The sequence below is a fragment of the Lissotriton helveticus genome, chromosome 8 (genome assembly GCF_964261635.1).
Source record: "Lissotriton helveticus chromosome 8, aLisHel1.1, whole genome shotgun sequence".
NCBI lineage: Eukaryota > Metazoa > Chordata > Amphibia > Caudata > Salamandridae > Lissotriton > Lissotriton helveticus.
In genome coordinates this window covers 1613322711-1613340030 of record NC_136069.1, presented here as the reverse complement: position 1 = coordinate 1613340030, position 17320 = coordinate 1613322711, and the positions used below count along the sequence as shown (strand labels likewise).

Below are 17320 nucleotides of genomic sequence, written 5' to 3'. Positions count from 1 at the left end.
AATAGTCATTTTACCCCCACACTATCCAACACTTACCCTACTGTTGCACTCACTGGAGTGGTAATAGTAATTTGTTACCCCTACACTATCCAACACTTACCCTACTGTTGCCCGAAAAGTATTATGTGTTGTAGTGGTATGCGTTGTAATAGTATGTGTTGTAATGGAATGCGTTGTAATGGTAGTTTAAAAAATGCATTTCTAATGGCATTTGTTGTAAAATCATGATTTGTAATGGTAATGGCGATGTGAAAACCGTGCTGTAAAAGCATGCATTGTAATTGTTTGCGTTGTAAAGTCATATATTCCCTATTCATTGCCTGCAGCTAGTGCAGTACTCTGCTGCCAGGCTTCTTTATTGGTTGCTCAAATTTGCCTCAGTCTCAAATCTCCATCTTGAGCTGCATTGCAAATTTCATCAAATTTAAAACTCTGTGTTATATTTTCAAGGCGAAAACTGGAGTTGGACCTAAATACATTTTGGATCTGGTTCACCATTACCATCTAGCTTGATCTTTGAGGTCCTTGCAACAGGTCCTGTTTACCGTACCCAGGTTCCACTTGTGTCGCATGAAAGGATGCTCTTTCTCATATTTAGTCCAAAAACTTTGGAACTGCCTTCCGGATTTGCTGAGGAACTTTACGTCTTTTCTTGCTTTTCGCAAGAGCCTGACTTTTCTAATTTGCTCACTTTGATCTCTGCATCCTTTCCTCCTGCGATGCGCCAGAAAAACCCTTTGGAGTAACTGTGCGCTCTATAATTCTTAATGATAATAATAATAATAATAATAATGATAATACCCATTCTACAGTGAGGTACCAGACTTGCCTCTCTCAGGGAAAATGATGCAAGTGGTTAGAGATACAAATAAACAAATGTAAAGTACGATTTCAGAAAAACATCCAGTGAAAATAGAAATCTTCAATGATAAGCATCAATTTGTGGTCTGTGATACAAGCCCAGTAAATCTGTCAGGGAGAGATCTGGGTTGTAAGTTAAATTGCACAATATACTGCACACTGGGTAGTGTGGACTTCCAGACACTTAATGAGGATGTTGACTCTAAAATGATCAGGCAAAATGCAGAGGCAGGAATGTTCCCTTTATTGAAAATGTATGAGTTTCCTGAAGATCTAAGAGACACCGTAAAGGCAGACATTTGGGATTTTACAGGGAAAGATATTGCACTTATAAAAGGTGTAGAACCAGTCAAAATAAGATTAAAGCCAAATGCTGTTTACTCCAGAACACCATCCTCTCACTTATCTCCAGAGACTATTGCAATAATAAAAACAGTGATTGAAAGACATGTTTCAGAAAGGCATACGGAGAGATTTGATTGGAAGATCATGTAATTCTCCTATAATGGGTTCACAGAAGCCTAACGGCAAATATAGAATAATACAGGATTTATGTTCAATCAATAAAATAGCAGTGCCTTGTTGTACCATGGTACCGAATCCTGCCACCATACTTTTCCAAATTCCCTTTACTGCTGAATGGTGCACTGCCATTGAGTTAAGTAAGGCTTTCTTTTCAGTCCCCTTGCATGAGGCTAGCCAATATCTGTTTTCATTTACATTCCAGTAGAAGACAATCACGTGGTGTTGTGTCCCACAAAGGTATACAGAAAGTCCATTGATCTTTAATCAGATTCTAAAAAGAAATAACGAGTCATTGCAAATGCCCAATGAGTCTACCATTTTTCAATATCTAGACAACCTATTGGTACCATCAGAAACATGTCATGCTTGTAAGTAAGACACTAATGCACTTTTGAATCACCTTTCAAAGAACGGTTTTCAAGTGTCTCCTGCAGTACCTTCAAAAAGAAGTTCAATATCTAGAACACGTTATCATGAAATCTTTTTCAACTGTCCAGGGCGGCGGAGGTGCAGAGAGGCAGCTCTGCCGGCCGGATTAGAAATGCTGCAAAATAACTAACTTCGCGGACTCGAAAATGTGATAGAAAAGCAGCATTAGGCATCGGAATGCAGGGACATTGAGATATGTACCCCGCACTGCTGATTTCACACCACGCGAGCTTAAAATCCAACAAGACGCGGACCGGCGCGGAGAGGTTCGCGCTGTGCACAAGATGGCAGTGCCCAGCTACCGAGAACGCTTGGAGTGACCCGGCAGAACGAACATTGTGCAGATCCCTGTGGGCGCTCAAAAAGAATAAGTAACTAGCTCCGAGCATGCCGCTGTCCTCGCTGTGACAAGGTGAGGCGCCTGCAGTTAAGAGGTGCGAGCTGTGCGCGATCGTTACCTGGACCATGCGGTAGTGGTTTACAATGGTGGAACGCGGCAGGGAGGACAGTGGAAGACGCGAGCTGGCAGCCTTTCTATACCGTGAAACGGACAAATACTGCGCGCATATAGCGGCGGCGCGGACGCAGCAGCATCTGTGAGGAGCGCTTCACCTCCCAAGGTATTGTTTGTTTTGTGCACATTATCGGTGTGCAAAGCGCCTTTTTGACTCTGGCTGGCGCTGCATTATCTACATTTGCCTGACCCTAAGATGGCGGCGATGTCTCGTCAAATGGTGGCGGACTTCATCTCTTCATAACCGATGTCCTGGGGATACTATATATTCTCACGCGGGGGGGGGGCGCTTTAAATACAATATTTAGCGCATCCCTCCCCCCATGCACTGCGAAGCTTACATGTGCCTATTGATGGCGGTGGCCCGATCGGATCGATGAAGAAGGCGTCTGCTGTTGGGCTGCGGACAAACTCCAGGTTTGAAGCTGCGGGAGCGGTGGGGAGCGAGTTTTGGTGGGGCTTCATCGACTTCCCCTATCCTTCCCCCCATCGCTTGACTCTCTCTGATCCCTCCGTCTGCTTCCGCTGTGTTACTGGGGCCTCTATGACGCGGTCTCGAGCAGCGAGTCCCGCTGAGGAGATCAGACGCGGGCACACCTGCCTGTGTTACGCCGTCGGCACGGTCCCTGCATTCCTCCACCTCCATGTGGGACCTGGAACTGTTGAATCTCCTGCATACATGGGCGTTCTCATTTTGACTACGGCGGCACAATGGGGAAACAAAAAATCATGCAGAACCTGACTATACCCATGACTGCTCCGGAGAACCAGCCGAATACCCGCACATTGGCTAAGCTGGCAACTATAGCCCACCAGATCCATGGGAACTTCTTGCCAAACTACCTTCTCCCTACCCCTCCTCGCTCTTCTCCTCTCCACTTTCCTGCTACTGACCTCTGCTTTCACCTGTTCTGGCCCTAGTTCCCACCCTGTTTATCTCCTCGCTCAACTCCTCTACACTTTCCTGCTGCTGAACTCTGCCTTCACCTGTCCTGGCCCTTAGTCCCCACCCTGTCTATCTGTGAATTTCCCCTCGTCATTTGATATCTAGCTACTTTGTCTGATGCCCGATGGAGCTACCTGGTTTAGCTATAGGGGAGACAGGTCGGGGATTCCCTCCTTGGACGTCACCTACCCAGTCGGTTTTCAGCCAGACTTCCTTTTCGTCTCATCCCACATCCTCCCTTTATTTTTGTCTCTCCTTCTCTCCTCTCTCATTGTATTGAGACTGAACTTTTTTGTCAAATGCGCGATGGAGCTACCTGGTTTAGCTATAGGGGAAATGGGCCGTGGACTCCCTCCTTGGTCGTCACCTACCCAGTCGGCCGTTAGACAGATTTCATTTCGTCTCTCCCTGTTGTCTCTTCCCCCACCCCCTTTTCTCTCCTTCCATGCCCCCTCCCCTCTACTCTCCATTTATTTTGCCCCCCCCCATGTTTCTTTAATTGTTTTTCCCATTGAGACCAAGCTATTTGGCCAATGCCCGGTGGAGCTACCTGATAGCTATAGAGGAGATGGGTTTTGGGACTTCCCCTCGACCGTCACCTACCCAGCCGGACTTTGGACAGACTTTCCTTTCGTCTCTCTGCAGTATCTCACTACTATCCCTTTACCCTTACCCCCTTCCCCTCTACACTTCAATCATCTTGTCTTCTATGCTCTTGCATTTGTTTGTCTAGCATCTGATGTTAATTGGAACTGATGTAATCTTGTAATGTAACTTTTGTGGAACCTCATGTAAAGCGCTCTGATACCTCCGGGTCTAGCCAGCGCTATATAAAACTCTTGAATAAATAAATAAATAAATAAATGAAGGGAGTCAGAAAGGTGTCACCAGAGAGAGTGGAAGCCATCTTACAGATGAATCCAACACAAACAGAAAAAGAAATCAGGATGGTTTTGGGAATGGTTGGCTGCTGTAGACAGTGGATGCCAAAGTTTTCCTTGATAGCAAAGCCCCTACTGAGGCTGACACACTGCTTCCGTGGGATAACGAATCTACAAAAGCATTCCATGATCTGAAAGAGAAATTGTGTCACGCCCTGGCTCTGGGAATGCCTGATTATACAAAAGAGTTTATTCTGTTTTGCAGTTAGAGAGTTGGATGTGCACTCTCAGTTTTAACACCTTCGACGCTGATGACGAGCTGGGCTCGTCATGAGGTAGCCTCCTGCTACGCTGATGACGAGCCCAGCTCGTCATGTAACATGCAAATTCATAAAAGTCAGCATGCGGGCGGAATTCCGCCCGCACGCATGCGGTTAATGCAGATTAATGGCAGGCCTATGGCCTATTTTTCTACCACACTTTATCCTGTAGGGGCAGGTCTCCCAGGCTGCTTGAAGGTGCTTGCTGCAGTGAGTGCTAGTCTGGAAAAGAGTGAAAACATAGAGAATTGTCATTGTCCCACACTCTGCGGAGCTGTTGTTGACCGAAACAAAGGCCCAGTTCCTTAATCACAATAGGTTGACCAGATATGAGCAGAAAATGTTGTGATAAAAGGTCGCAATGTGTTAAACGTATTAATTCTATTGCCTATACCTGAACAGAGTGAAAATGGTAAAGAGTTTGATCATGATTGCCTAAGTGTCACTGATCTATGCACTAAACCCAGATCCAATATTACAGTTGAACAACTAAATGAGCCCAGCCATGTCCTTTTTGTGGATGGTTCATGCTTGGGAGGAAATGAAGGCACACTAAGAGCATCATAATCTGTGTGCTCCATATATGATATAATAGATGCTTCAAGGCTTCAGTCTGTTTTCTCCGCACAAGCTGCAAAGTTAATGGTGGTCACCGAGCTTGCAGTTTAACTGCTCAAATGAAAGTCACCATCTTTACAGACAGCCACCACTTACAACCAGGAGTGCAAACGTGTTCTTAGACAGGTGCTTATTTTGAATCATGATGGGACCTGTCTACAAGCTGCACTTTGTAGTACTTTGTATAGTACTACAGTAGTGCTACTAAAGTACCAAACCATGCTAATCACAGATAATGTCTACCTCTCCTATGTATTCTATGGGTAGATCCTCTCACATGTAACTTTACTACTTAATAGTGAACGTGGGAATGGCCAGAGGAGTGGTTTAAAAATGGGCCATACATATTACAAAATATGTGGGGTTTAAGGAGGGATTATTAGGAGATAAATGAGATTAATCAGGGGTCCAAAGAGGAACCAGCACCCATCCTGAAACGAGTAAGCACATTGCTATTCATAAAATGCAGTTCTAAAGCTACTACAGCTAAAAATATCAATAGACTTTTTTAAATGTACTGCAGCTCAGACTAGGAGTATGTGTAGCACCACTCATGGCCAACCATTGGTACTGCAACACCCTCTCATAGAAATCAACGGAGGTAGGTACTTAAAATAAGACTCCATTCAAGATGATGCTAATTTAAATGTAATTATGTTGACATTTTAAAAATATAAGAAAAAGTGAATGTTAAGAAAATTATCAAAAATAAAAGATCCAATATTTAATTTTAAAATAGCTTAATAATCTTTTTTGATTTTACAAATTAAGGCAACATTGGATTTATTAAAATAACATTAAATGGGTTTTATTTATATATATATAGATGTACTTTCTAAAGTTTGTAAAAAAACAAGTAGTTTAACATACGGTCTTTTAGCAGGCTTTTATGGGAAGAGATTACATTTGTGATTGAGTTATTAAGTTGTACTTCCTTTCTAAGCCCTTTCATCTTAATGTTACCCAGAATAGAGATATACGTAAAGAAAGGGAAGACTTCAAAAAGCAGAGAGAGAGAGAGAGAGAGAGAGAGAGAAGTGCTAGTCCCATATGCTGAGGTAATTGCCATCAAATCCACTTCTTGGTATCATGGTGAGGATTGCCTAAACAGCCCTACTATCTTATTTCTTATTTTACCTGTTTTGATACCATAGACTATAGGGTTCAACACAGGCGGGACAAATAGGTAGATGTCACCCATCACAACGTAGGTGGTTGAAGACAAGCGATATCCTAACCTGTGCACCACAGACAAACCTATCATCGGGACATAGAAGATAAATACTGCAGAGATATGTGAAATGCAGGTGTTGAATGCCTTCAAGCTTTCCTTCCTCGAGAGGCCACACACTGTTTTCAGGATCATGGCATAAGACAAAAATATTAGCAATGAATCGACTCCCATAACAAAGAGAACAGCAATTAATCCATAAACAAAACTGGGTGTAGTGTCAGCACAGGCAAGCTTCATCACATCTTGGTGGAGGCAAAAGGAATGAGATAGCACCTTGCTATGACAAAAAGGCACTCTATTAATTAATAAGGGAAATGGAAAGAAGAAAAGTGAACCTCGGATTACTGAGAGCAGTCCAATTAATGCTATTCTCTTGTTTGTCAGGATGGATGAATGCCTCAGTGGATTACATATAGCAACATAGCGGTCAAAGGCCATGGCCAGCAAGACAGTGGATTCCATAGTTGACAATGAATGCATCAGGAATATCTGGATCAGACATCCATTGAAAGAAATTTCCATTACACCAAACCATAGAATGATCAACATCTTAGGCATGGTGCTAGAGGATATGAGAATATCAATGGCAGCCAGCATTGCAAGAAACAAGTACATGGGTTCATGGAGGCTTGGCTCCACCTTTATAATGTACATGATGGTGCAGTTTCCTACAAGTGCAATGATGTAAATGAAGCACAATGGAAATGCAATCCAGACATGAGCATATTCCAGACCCGGAAATCCAATCAGGATAAATGCCGATGAGTCATAGCCAGAGTCGTTAAACATGATTGTAATGAACAAGTCGCATCTTATGGATCTTCACATGGATTTGTTTCCTGCAATACAAATGTAATGGTTTACTTTAATACACACACATATATGAAGTGTTGAATATATGAAGTGGAGGTAGAACTACACAGTAAACGTGCTTAGGAAAATGTGGTTTGATTATTAACTCAAAGTAGTAAGGAGCCAAAGCATAATCTCAATGATAATGAGCATCTCAGATGACGCAAATATAAATATATGTTATCCACTACCATCATGCTCACCTTTTCGAAAAGTCACCACACAAAAATGAGGTGTCCCAACCACCCTACCCTTTTACAATCCCATTGCTAATCCCTACTTCTAACCTAAGAGGACAATTCTTGAAAAACATCTCTGGTGGCATTCTCTCAAGGGGTATTGGACACCTACTGCAAAGTATCAAGACATAACTAATGTGCCTTGTTTAAACATGGGTTCACACATTCTCAGTCAAAAAGCCTTTGACACATCCGGAGCTACCACATTGCTATTCAACAAAAAGCAGGCAGTAGAATACACAGCTTCTGAAATACTCTTCCTTGCCATGTTCAGTGTTTAGGTTCCCTACCAAAGCTCCATTTTCACACTAATGTCAACTGTGTGCTGCTTCTCCTTCATATTCATTCCATAGCCGTAAGAGACTCAACTCACTGCTTTCTCCCATCAGGAGGCTATCCGTAATCATCTTTCTCATAGCATTGCCACATCACCACATTTACAATCATGTCTTGTAATAATAAAATAGAACTCTCAATTACTGAAAATTGGCTTGTATGCATGGAAAATTATTTTGTTATTTTATGTTAGCATTTTTTTAAAGTGCTCAGATTACTCCAGCTGGAGCATCCCCATGCTAGGATTGCTACCGTACAGGAACAGTAGAAAGCAATGCAGGACTCTAAAAGGAATAAGGCATCCAAGGCATAACACAAATGCCAAACCACTGTGAGGACTATATGAATTTAACTCTGTCTTAACAGCAATTTTTTAAATATTTTCCTGAAGGTTGCCTCAGCAAGTTCTAGTCTCAAGTTGGGGGTAAGGGATGTCCAGAGTTTGGAGGCACAGAATCAAAAGGAAGAACCACCTATCTGGGCTTTCTAAGCACAAGGAATCACTGTAAGTGCTGTTCCAGAGGATCTGAGGCTGTGGCCAGGTGAGTAGGGTTTCAACAAGTTGGACCTTTATTGCAGCCTGTTGTTAGAATTTTTTTGATAAAGGCACATAGCCTTAAAGATGATATGTTTTTCCAGTGGGAGGCAGTGTAGCTTAGCCAAAGCCAGGGACACATGCGCTCATCTAGGGAGATTCAAAAGAAGTCTGGTAACAGCATTTTGCACTCTTTGAAGATTCCGGATCCTGAACTGGGTGGCTCAGATATAGATGCTGTTACAGTAATCTGGTGTTGAGATCACAAGGGTCTGCACTACAGGTTTTCTAGCTGCCAAGGGAAGAAGATCAGAGATCTTGACTAACATTTTAAGAATGGTGAAACATCCTCCAGCCAGGCAGGCAATTTGGACGCAGAAAGAGATGTTTGTGTCAAACCCTAGTCCTATGTTTTTAACCATGCTGAGGACAACACTGAGAGTTGCTTGCCAACTATGAGAACCTCTGTTTTGTTGGCATTAAGCTATAGGCAGGTAGAGTTCATCCACTGAGTCAGTTCTACCAGGCAGGACCTAAAATGCATTGTAGATCCTCCTTCGTCCTGAGCAAGAGTTATGATCAACTGAGTGTAACTGGCATAAAATACCTAGATGACATTGTGGTTGTCGATAACAACTGCCAGGGGTGCATATAGGTGTTAAATAGTGTGAAGCTTAGCGGAGAGCCCTGGGCCACACCCTGGGACAGCGGCAACACTTCTGAAGCAAAAGGTGGCTGAACTACTTGGAAGGTGTGTTCTTGAAGGAAGGATGCCAGCCACTCCAATGCAGAGGAGCGCACACCGCAATTTCAGAATTGTTGCAGCAGTAGGCCATGGGAGGAGGTATCAAATGTTGCACTTAAGTCCAACTTCATGATTGCGGCAGTGCGCCCCGGGTCCACAGCAGATCTAAGAGACTCTGAGGCCAGCAATAATGCTGACTCAGAGCTGTACTGGGCTCAAAAGCTGGATTGAGACTCATAAAGCAAGTTATTAGATTCTATAAACCATATCAATTGGGTATTGACATGTTTCTTGGCTGTTTTGGCAAAGAAAGGGAGCACTGAAATAGATCTAAAATTTAGGCAGGGTCTAGGGTATATTTTTTAAGAAGTGGCTTTACAATAGCATGTTTCTCATTTTTAGGTATCAGGCCAGAGAAGAACAAGGTACGCAGAAGACTGCCCAGACCAGGCAGAATGGGTTCTATGACCTGTTTCAATATTCTGGGGGGAGAAAGGTATTATGGGGATCCAGATTTTACTCTGGTGACCAAAACCCGCAATTCCTCCGGAGAGGGACAGGTGAAGCTAGAAAATATTAGACCTGACAACTGTGTTAGACCTGACAGCCTTAGGATGGTATATCCCCAAATGTTTTTCTTCACCTACTTCATTGTTCTGACCTTATTTTTGTTGTCCAATGCACTCTGTGCACTTTACCAGTGCTAACTAGTGCTAACGTGCTTATGCTCACTCCCTTAACACATGGTTACATTGGCTTATACCCAATTGGCATATTTAATTTAATTTCCTTATAAGTCCCTTGTAGATTACCGTACGATATACTCAGGGTCTGTAAATGAAATGCAGCACTTATTGTGCCATCCACTGTGTAGCTCCCTAAAACATGTTCCAGGCCTGCCATTGCAGCCTGAATGCAGTTTCAAACTGCCATGATGACTAGACATTTAAACCACCTTGAATCATACACAACTAAGGGCCCGATTCTGATATTGTTCGGAAAGCATTCCTACCGAATCAGTTCTGGAATGCTTTCTGGACGACTCGGATCAGGGGAGTTCGACCAAACGATTTGGATGTATCTGGATGCTTCAAGATACAATTCGGCCTGTCTCACATTGACTGCAATGGGAGCCTGTGTTCTGAACGAGAACACAGGCTCCCATTGAAGAAAGGGGTGGCTGGGGAAAACCTTGCACCCAGTGGTGGGGATCCCATGGTGCCTGATACACTCTGCATGGTTGGAAAGGGGGTCCCTTGAGTACCCCCACAGGACTGATTCGGAAGGCCCAGAGAGAAGGGAGGCCTGCTATGAGCCCCAAAAGACAGATTCTTCCAGCTGAATCATTCCGGAGAAACCGAATCGGAATGGCTGTCAAACTGGTCATCATACTTGCTTGCTCGGAAACCGAGTCCATAGAACTGTACGATTCAGCTCCAAAATACACAACCTGTCCAAATGCAACCTGTTCAGAACTGATTCGCACAGCCCTAACGGTTTCCATTCATCGTACATTCAGTCGGAAACAAGGGTTCTGGATCAGATTCGGCAAACCCAAATCCGATTCAGAGCCCTTCCGAACTACATCGGAATCGAAACCTAAGGGGCAAGAGGGTAAACTCCTACATCAATCTCCCAAACAAATATCCACACACACAAAAGAGAAGTAGGAGAATTCAAATTTACGCTGTTGTCCTTGGTGCAACTAGATTTGTGTCATAAAACTGCCTTCACCCAAAATTTGTGGCATGCTTCATCATATGGCTTGCGAAACAATACCCCGTGCAACCAAGACCTGGTGTGGAGCAAAAGGGAGGGGGTAGAACATACAGACATAAAATTGTAGGGATCCAAAATTTTAATATTGGTACTGAACATAGAATCTACACATGGCTCCGGAATATCTGCCTGTATACTATATTCCTCAATTTTTCGATCAGGATCAAAATAAATAAAGGATGGTGGTGTTTAGGACTTTTATTAGCCCCTCACCCTTCCTAACTACATATTTGTCAACATGTTTCAGCCGATTGTATGTAGCCCTACACCGGTCTATAGGCTTCCGCCAGGACCTAAGATCCCATATATTACCCTGCTTTCCTACCTTGCTTTAGTAGGTTGAGAATAGACCCACTCTGGTCTGGGGCTGCTTAAACACACTGTGGTAGTACCTGTGGATGAACATGTAGCTGTAATAATCACAGTTTCATGCTGAGAGAACTGGCGGTCTGAATTGTACAGCCAGAAAGCATGCATAGGTTCTATCTTATCACACCCATACCACTCATTCATTCTTTCCAAGCGTAGTGACCACTCGGGGTCTGGTTCAAATAACACCCAATTAACATGAATACAGGTTCTTCTGGTTACCTGTGTGTTACAGTTCTGCTGTTGACTTTTATATTTCATACAAATAGTTCATTTATCACTATAAAGAGAGACCCACACCAATCACTACCTCAAGATCACTGTGAAAATAGTTAAAATAGAGGAGGTACACCTGGAACATCAAGCTCGAGAAATCTTATTAAGTTTCACAGTACTTGAAGCTCAAAAAGGCACAGGAGTGATGGCAGCTCCATGTAGTCAAACACTAATTACATTAGGAAATAATACATATAATTATAAGCTTTGTCCAGGTTCTACCCGGGCCTGTTTATTTATCTATGTATTCTCAACGTTAGGTATGGGGGCACTCGTACACTGCAGCCCAATGTTTAGGTAGCCTCTAGTTACCAAATGAACCCACCCATTTACATGTTTATTTTTATTGTCAGGATTTAAAGCGTTGGTGCCATGAGGCCTATGTAATTCTGTTCTCTCTAGTCTTCGGTAGGTCGCCCCCACCCAGGCAATGTGTACAGTAACTGTACTTTATGTTATGTTATGTTATGTTATCTTATGAGAATTTGTAGAGCGCATAGCTGCCCCATCGAAGGGGCGTCCCGGCGCTGAAAAACAGCTTGACCAAACGAGACAGCTTATAATGGAGGAAAGAGGAATGTTTTCACAGCTTTGCAGAAAGGCAGATAGGACTTTATACAGCAGATGGAAATGGGGAAAGAATTCCAGAGTTTCGAGGCCAACACACGGAAGGAGCGCCCTCCAGCACGGGCCATAGTCACCCTAGGGACAGCTACAAGATTCTGTCCCATGGAGCGAAGTTGGCGGGAGGTGATGTAGAAAGTGTGCAAATTAGCCAGAATGTGTTGAGATGAGAAGTTAAGGATTTTAAAAGTAATGCAAAGGGCCTTGAACTCTAAGCGCTTAGCCACAGGTCGCCAATGGAGGCGACGGATGGCATTTGAAGTAGGACTCCTCCTCGGCAGGCCAAGAAGCGCTTGAGCCGCGACATTATGGACCCTTTGTAGTCTGACAATCTCAGACTGGTTGACCCCCAGATAAAGTGAACTGGCGTAGTCCAGTCTTGAAAAAAAACAAGGCCTGGACAATATTCTGCCTAGTTGGGGGATCGAAGAAACCCAGCAGAAGTTTGAGCCCCCGCAATAGCCCAAAACATGTCCCTGCCACGTTCTTGGTCTGTACATGTATCGGGTCTAGAGATCATCAGTTCTACAAGTACCGACTTGCACCCACTGGGGTGAACCACTCAAGAACTCCATGTACCAGAGTTCCTAGGGGCGATCCGGAGGAGGGGCTAGCGGTGTGCGCTCCATTGCGATTGCTTCTACAAATAGGCTCCCTTGAGCTTTGAGCCGACGGGCTCCTGGACGACGCACCTGCGTGCCGGTTTGGGCATCGAGGCCATTGACGCTTGTTTGGCGGCATTCTCTTCCACCCCTAACTATTTTCTCTACTGATGAGGGAAGTTATCCCGAAACCCGAGCCATGTCTCGGGCGATATCCAATAACCCGGGACATGTATCGGGTCTAGAGATCATCAGTTCTACAAGTACCAACTTGCACCCACTGGGGTGAACCACTCAAGAACTCCATGTACCAGAGTCCCTAGGGGCGATCCGGAGGAGGGGCTAGCGGTGTGCGCTCCATTGCGATTGCTTCTACAAATGGGCTCCCTTGAGCTTTGAGCCGACGGGCTCCTGGACGACGCACCTGCGTGCCGGTTTGGGCATCGAGGCCATTGACGGTTGTTTGGCGGCCTTCTCTTCCACCCCTAACTATTTTCTCTACTGATGAGGGAAGTTATCCCGAAACCCGAGCCATGTCTCGGGCGATATCCAAAAACCCGGGACATGTATCGGGTCTAGAGATCATCAGTTCAACAAGTACCGACTTGCACCCACTGGGGTGAACCACTCAAGAACTCCATGTACCAGAGTCCCTAGGGGCGATCCGGAGGAGGGGCTAGCGGTGTGCGCTCCATTGCGATTGCTTCTACAAAGAGGCTCCCTTGAGCTTTGAGCCGACGGGCTCCTGGACGACGCACCTGCGTGCCGGTTTGGGCATCGAGGCCATTGACGCTTGTTTGGCGGCATTCTCTTCCACCCCTAACTATTTTCTCTACTGATAAGGGAAGTTATCCCGAAACCCGAGCCATGTCTCGGGCGATATCCAATAACCCGGGACATGTATCGGGTCTAGAGATCATCAGTTCTACAAGTACCGACTTGCACCCACTGGGGTGAACCACTCAAGAATTCCATGTACCAGAGTCCCTAGGGGCGATCCGGAGGAGGGGCTAGCGGTGTGCGCTCCATTGCGATTGCTTCTACAAATGGGCTCCCTTGAGCTTTGAGCCGACGGGCTCCTGGACGACGCACCTGCGTGCCGGTTTGGGCATCGAGGCCATTGACGGTTGTTTGGCGGCCTTCTCTTCCACCCCTAACTATTTTCTCTACTGATGAGGGAAGTTATCCCGAAACCCGAGCCATGTCTCGGGCGATATCCAAAAACCCGGGACATGTATCGGGTCTAGAGATCATCAGTTCTACAAGTACCGACTTGCACCCACTGGGATGAACCACTCAAGATCTCCATGTACCCGAGTCCCTAGGGGCGTTCCGGAGGAGGGGCTAGCGGTGTGCGCTCCATTGCGATTGCTTCTACAAATAGGCTCCCTTGAGCTTTGAGCCGACGGGCTCCTGGACGACGCACCTGCATGCCGGTTCGGGCATCGAGGCCATTGACGGTTGTTTGGCGGCCTTCTCTTCCACCCCTAACTATTTTCTCTACTGATGAGGGAAGTTATCCCGAAACCCGAGCCATGTCTCGGGCGATATCCAAAAACCCGGGACATGTATCGGGTCTATAGATCATCAGTTCTACAAGTACCGACTTGCACCCACTGGGGTGAACCACTCAAGAACTCCATGTACCAGAGTCCCTAGGGGCGATCCGGAGGAGGGGCTAGCGGTGTGCGCTCCATTGTGATTGCTTCTACAAATAGGCTCCCTTGAGCTTTGAGCCGACGGGCTCCTGGACGACGCACCTGCGTGCCGGGTTGGGCATCGAGGCCATTGACGGTTGTTTGGCGGCCTTCTCTTCCACCCCTAACTATTTTCTCTACTGATGAGGGAAGTTATCCCGAAACCCGAGCCATGTCTCGGGCGATATCCAAAAACCCGGGACATGTATCGGGTCTAGAGATCATCAGTTCTACAAGTACCGACTTGCACCCACTGCGGTGAACCACTCAAGAACTCCATGTACCAGTGTCTCTAGGGGCGATCCGGAGGAGGGGCTAGCGGTGTGCGCTCCATTGCGATTGCTTTTACAAATAGGCTCCCTTGAGCTTTGAGCCGACGGGCTCCTGGATGACGTACCTGCGTGCCGGTTCGGGCATCGAGACCATTGACGGTTGTTTGGCGGCCTTCTCTTCCACCCCTAACTATTTTCTCTACTGATGAGGGAAGTTATCCCGAAACCCGAGCCATGTCTCGGGCGATATCCAAAAACCTGGGACATGTATCGGGTCTAGAGATCATCAGTTCTACAAGTACCGACTTGCACCCACTGGGGTGAACCACTCAAGAACTCCATGTACCAGAGTCCCTAGGGGCGATCCGGAGGAGGGGCTAGCGGTGTGCGCTCCATTGCGATTGCTTCTACAAATAGGCTCCCTTAAGCTTTGAGCCGACGGGCTCCTGGACGACGCACCTGCGTGCCGGTTCGGGCATCGAGGCCATTGACGGTTGTTTGGCGGCCTTCTCTTCCACCCCTAACTATTTTCTCTACTGATGAGGGAAGTTATCCCGAAACCCGAGCCATGTCTCGGGCCATATCCAAAAACCCGGGACATGTATCGAGTCTAGAGATCATCAGTTCTACAAGTACCGACTTGCACCCACTGGGGTGAACCACTCAAGAACTCCATGTACCTGAGTCCCTAGGGGCGATCCGGAGGAGGGGCTAGCGGTGTGCGCTCCATTGCGATTGCTTCTACAAATAGGCTCCCTTGAGCTTTGAGCCGACGGGCTCCTGGACGACGCACCTGCGTGCCGGTTCGGGCATCGAGGCCATTGACGGTTGTTTGGCGGCCTTCTCTTCCACCCCTAACTATTTTCTCTACTGATGAGGGAAGTTATCCCGAAACCCGAGCCATGTCTCGGGCGATATCCAAAAACCCGGGACATGTATCGGGTCTAGAGATCATCAGTTCAACAAGTACCGACTTGCACCCACTGGGGTGAACCACTCAAGAACTCCATGTACCAGAGTCCCTAGGGGCGATCCGGAGGAGGGGCTAGCGGTGTGCTCTCCATTGCGTTTGCTTCTACAAATAGGCTCCCTTGAGCTTTGAGCCGACGGGCTCCTGGACGACGCACCTGCGTGCCGGTTCGGGCATCGAGGCCATTGACGGTTGTTTGGCGGCCTTCTCTTCCACCCCTAACTATTTTCTCTACTGATAATGGAAGTTATCCCGAAACCCGAGCCATGTCTCGGGCGATATCCAAAAACCCGGGACATGTATCGGGTCTAGAGATCATCAGTTCTACAAGTACCGACTTGCACCCACTGGGGTGAACCACTCAAGATCTCCATGTACCAGAGTCCCTAGGGGCGATCCGGAGGAGGGGCTAGCGGTGTGCGCTCCATTGCGATTGCTTCTACAAATAGGCTCCCTTGAGCTTTGAGCCGACGGGCTCCCTGACGACGCACCTGCATGCCGGTTCGGGCATCGAGGCCATTGGCGGTTGTTTGGCGGCCTTCTCTTCCACCCCTAACTATTTTCTCTACTGATGAGGGAAGTTATCCCGAAACCCGAGCCATGTCTCGGGCGATATCCAAAAACCCGGGACATGTATCGGGTCTATAGATCATCAGTTCTACAAGTACCGACTTGCACCCACTGGGGTGAACCACTCAAGAACTCCATGTACCTGAGTCCCTAGGGGCGATCCGGAGGAGGGGTTAGCAGTGTGCCCTCCATTGCGATTGCTTCTACAAATAGGCTCCCTTGAGCTTTGAGCCGACGGGCTCCTGGACGACGCACCTGCGTGCCGGTTCGGGCATCGAGGCCATTGACGGTTGTTTGGCGGCCTTCTCTTCCACCCCTAACTATTTTCTCTACTGATGAGGGAAGTTATCCCGAAACCCGAGCCATGTCTCGGGCGATATCTAGAAACCCGGGACATGTATCGGGTCTAGAGATCATCAGTTCTACAAGTACCGACTTGCACCCACTGCGGTGAACCACTCAAGAACTCCATGTACCAGAGTCCCTAGGGGCGATCCGGAGGAGGGGCTAGCGGTGTGCACTCCATTGCGATTGCTTTTACAAATAGGCTCCCTTGAGCTTTGAGCCGACGGGCTCCTGGATGATGTACCTGCGTGCCGGTTCGGGCATCGAGGCCATTGACGGTTGTTTGGCGGCCTTCTCTTCCACCCCTAACTATTTTCTCTACTGATGAGGGAAGTTATCCCGAAACCCGAGCCATGTCTCGGGCGATATCCAAAAACCCGGGACATGTATCGGGTCTAGAGATCATCAGTTCTACAAGTACCGACTTGCACCCACTGGGGTGAACCACTCAAGAACTCCATGTACCAGAGTCCCTAGGGGCGATCCGGAGGAGGGGCTAGTGGTGTGCGCTCCATTGCGATTGCTTCTACGTTCTTGGTCTGTGTTTGAAAGCCAAGGGCGGTATCAATTCACCTGTTTAGATGCAGGTGCCCACCCCAGTGAGGCAGGCCACCAGTGCTCACTCCTGAGCTCCACTTCTCTCCCCACCAGCAGTACCTCAGACTTGCTGGCGTTTAACTGGAGACAGTTGGCAGTCCTCCACCCCGAGACCGCCTCAAGATCGATATGTAACTTACTGGCGTCCGGAGTAATGTCATCACAGAGTGTGACAAACAACTGA

The 17320-nt window shown here is 46.7% G+C and overlaps 1 protein-coding gene across 1 annotated transcript; it reads right to left on the bottom strand.

The window, feature by feature from the left end:
* Window positions 1-6181: 6181 nt before the first annotated feature.
* LOC144773969 (olfactory receptor 51E2-like) lies at window positions 6182-7117 on the bottom strand. The gene has a single exon (XM_078659018.1). It carries the CDS (start codon window positions 7115-7117, stop codon window positions 6182-6184), a length of 936 nt encoding a protein of 311 aa, XP_078515144.1.
* Window positions 7118-17320: the final 10203 nt, after the last annotated feature.

Coding starts and splice junctions, on each gene's coding strand:
- LOC144773969 (XM_078659018.1), bottom strand. CDS start 7,117: ATGTTTAACGACTCTGGCTATGACTCATCGGCATTTATCCTGATTGGA.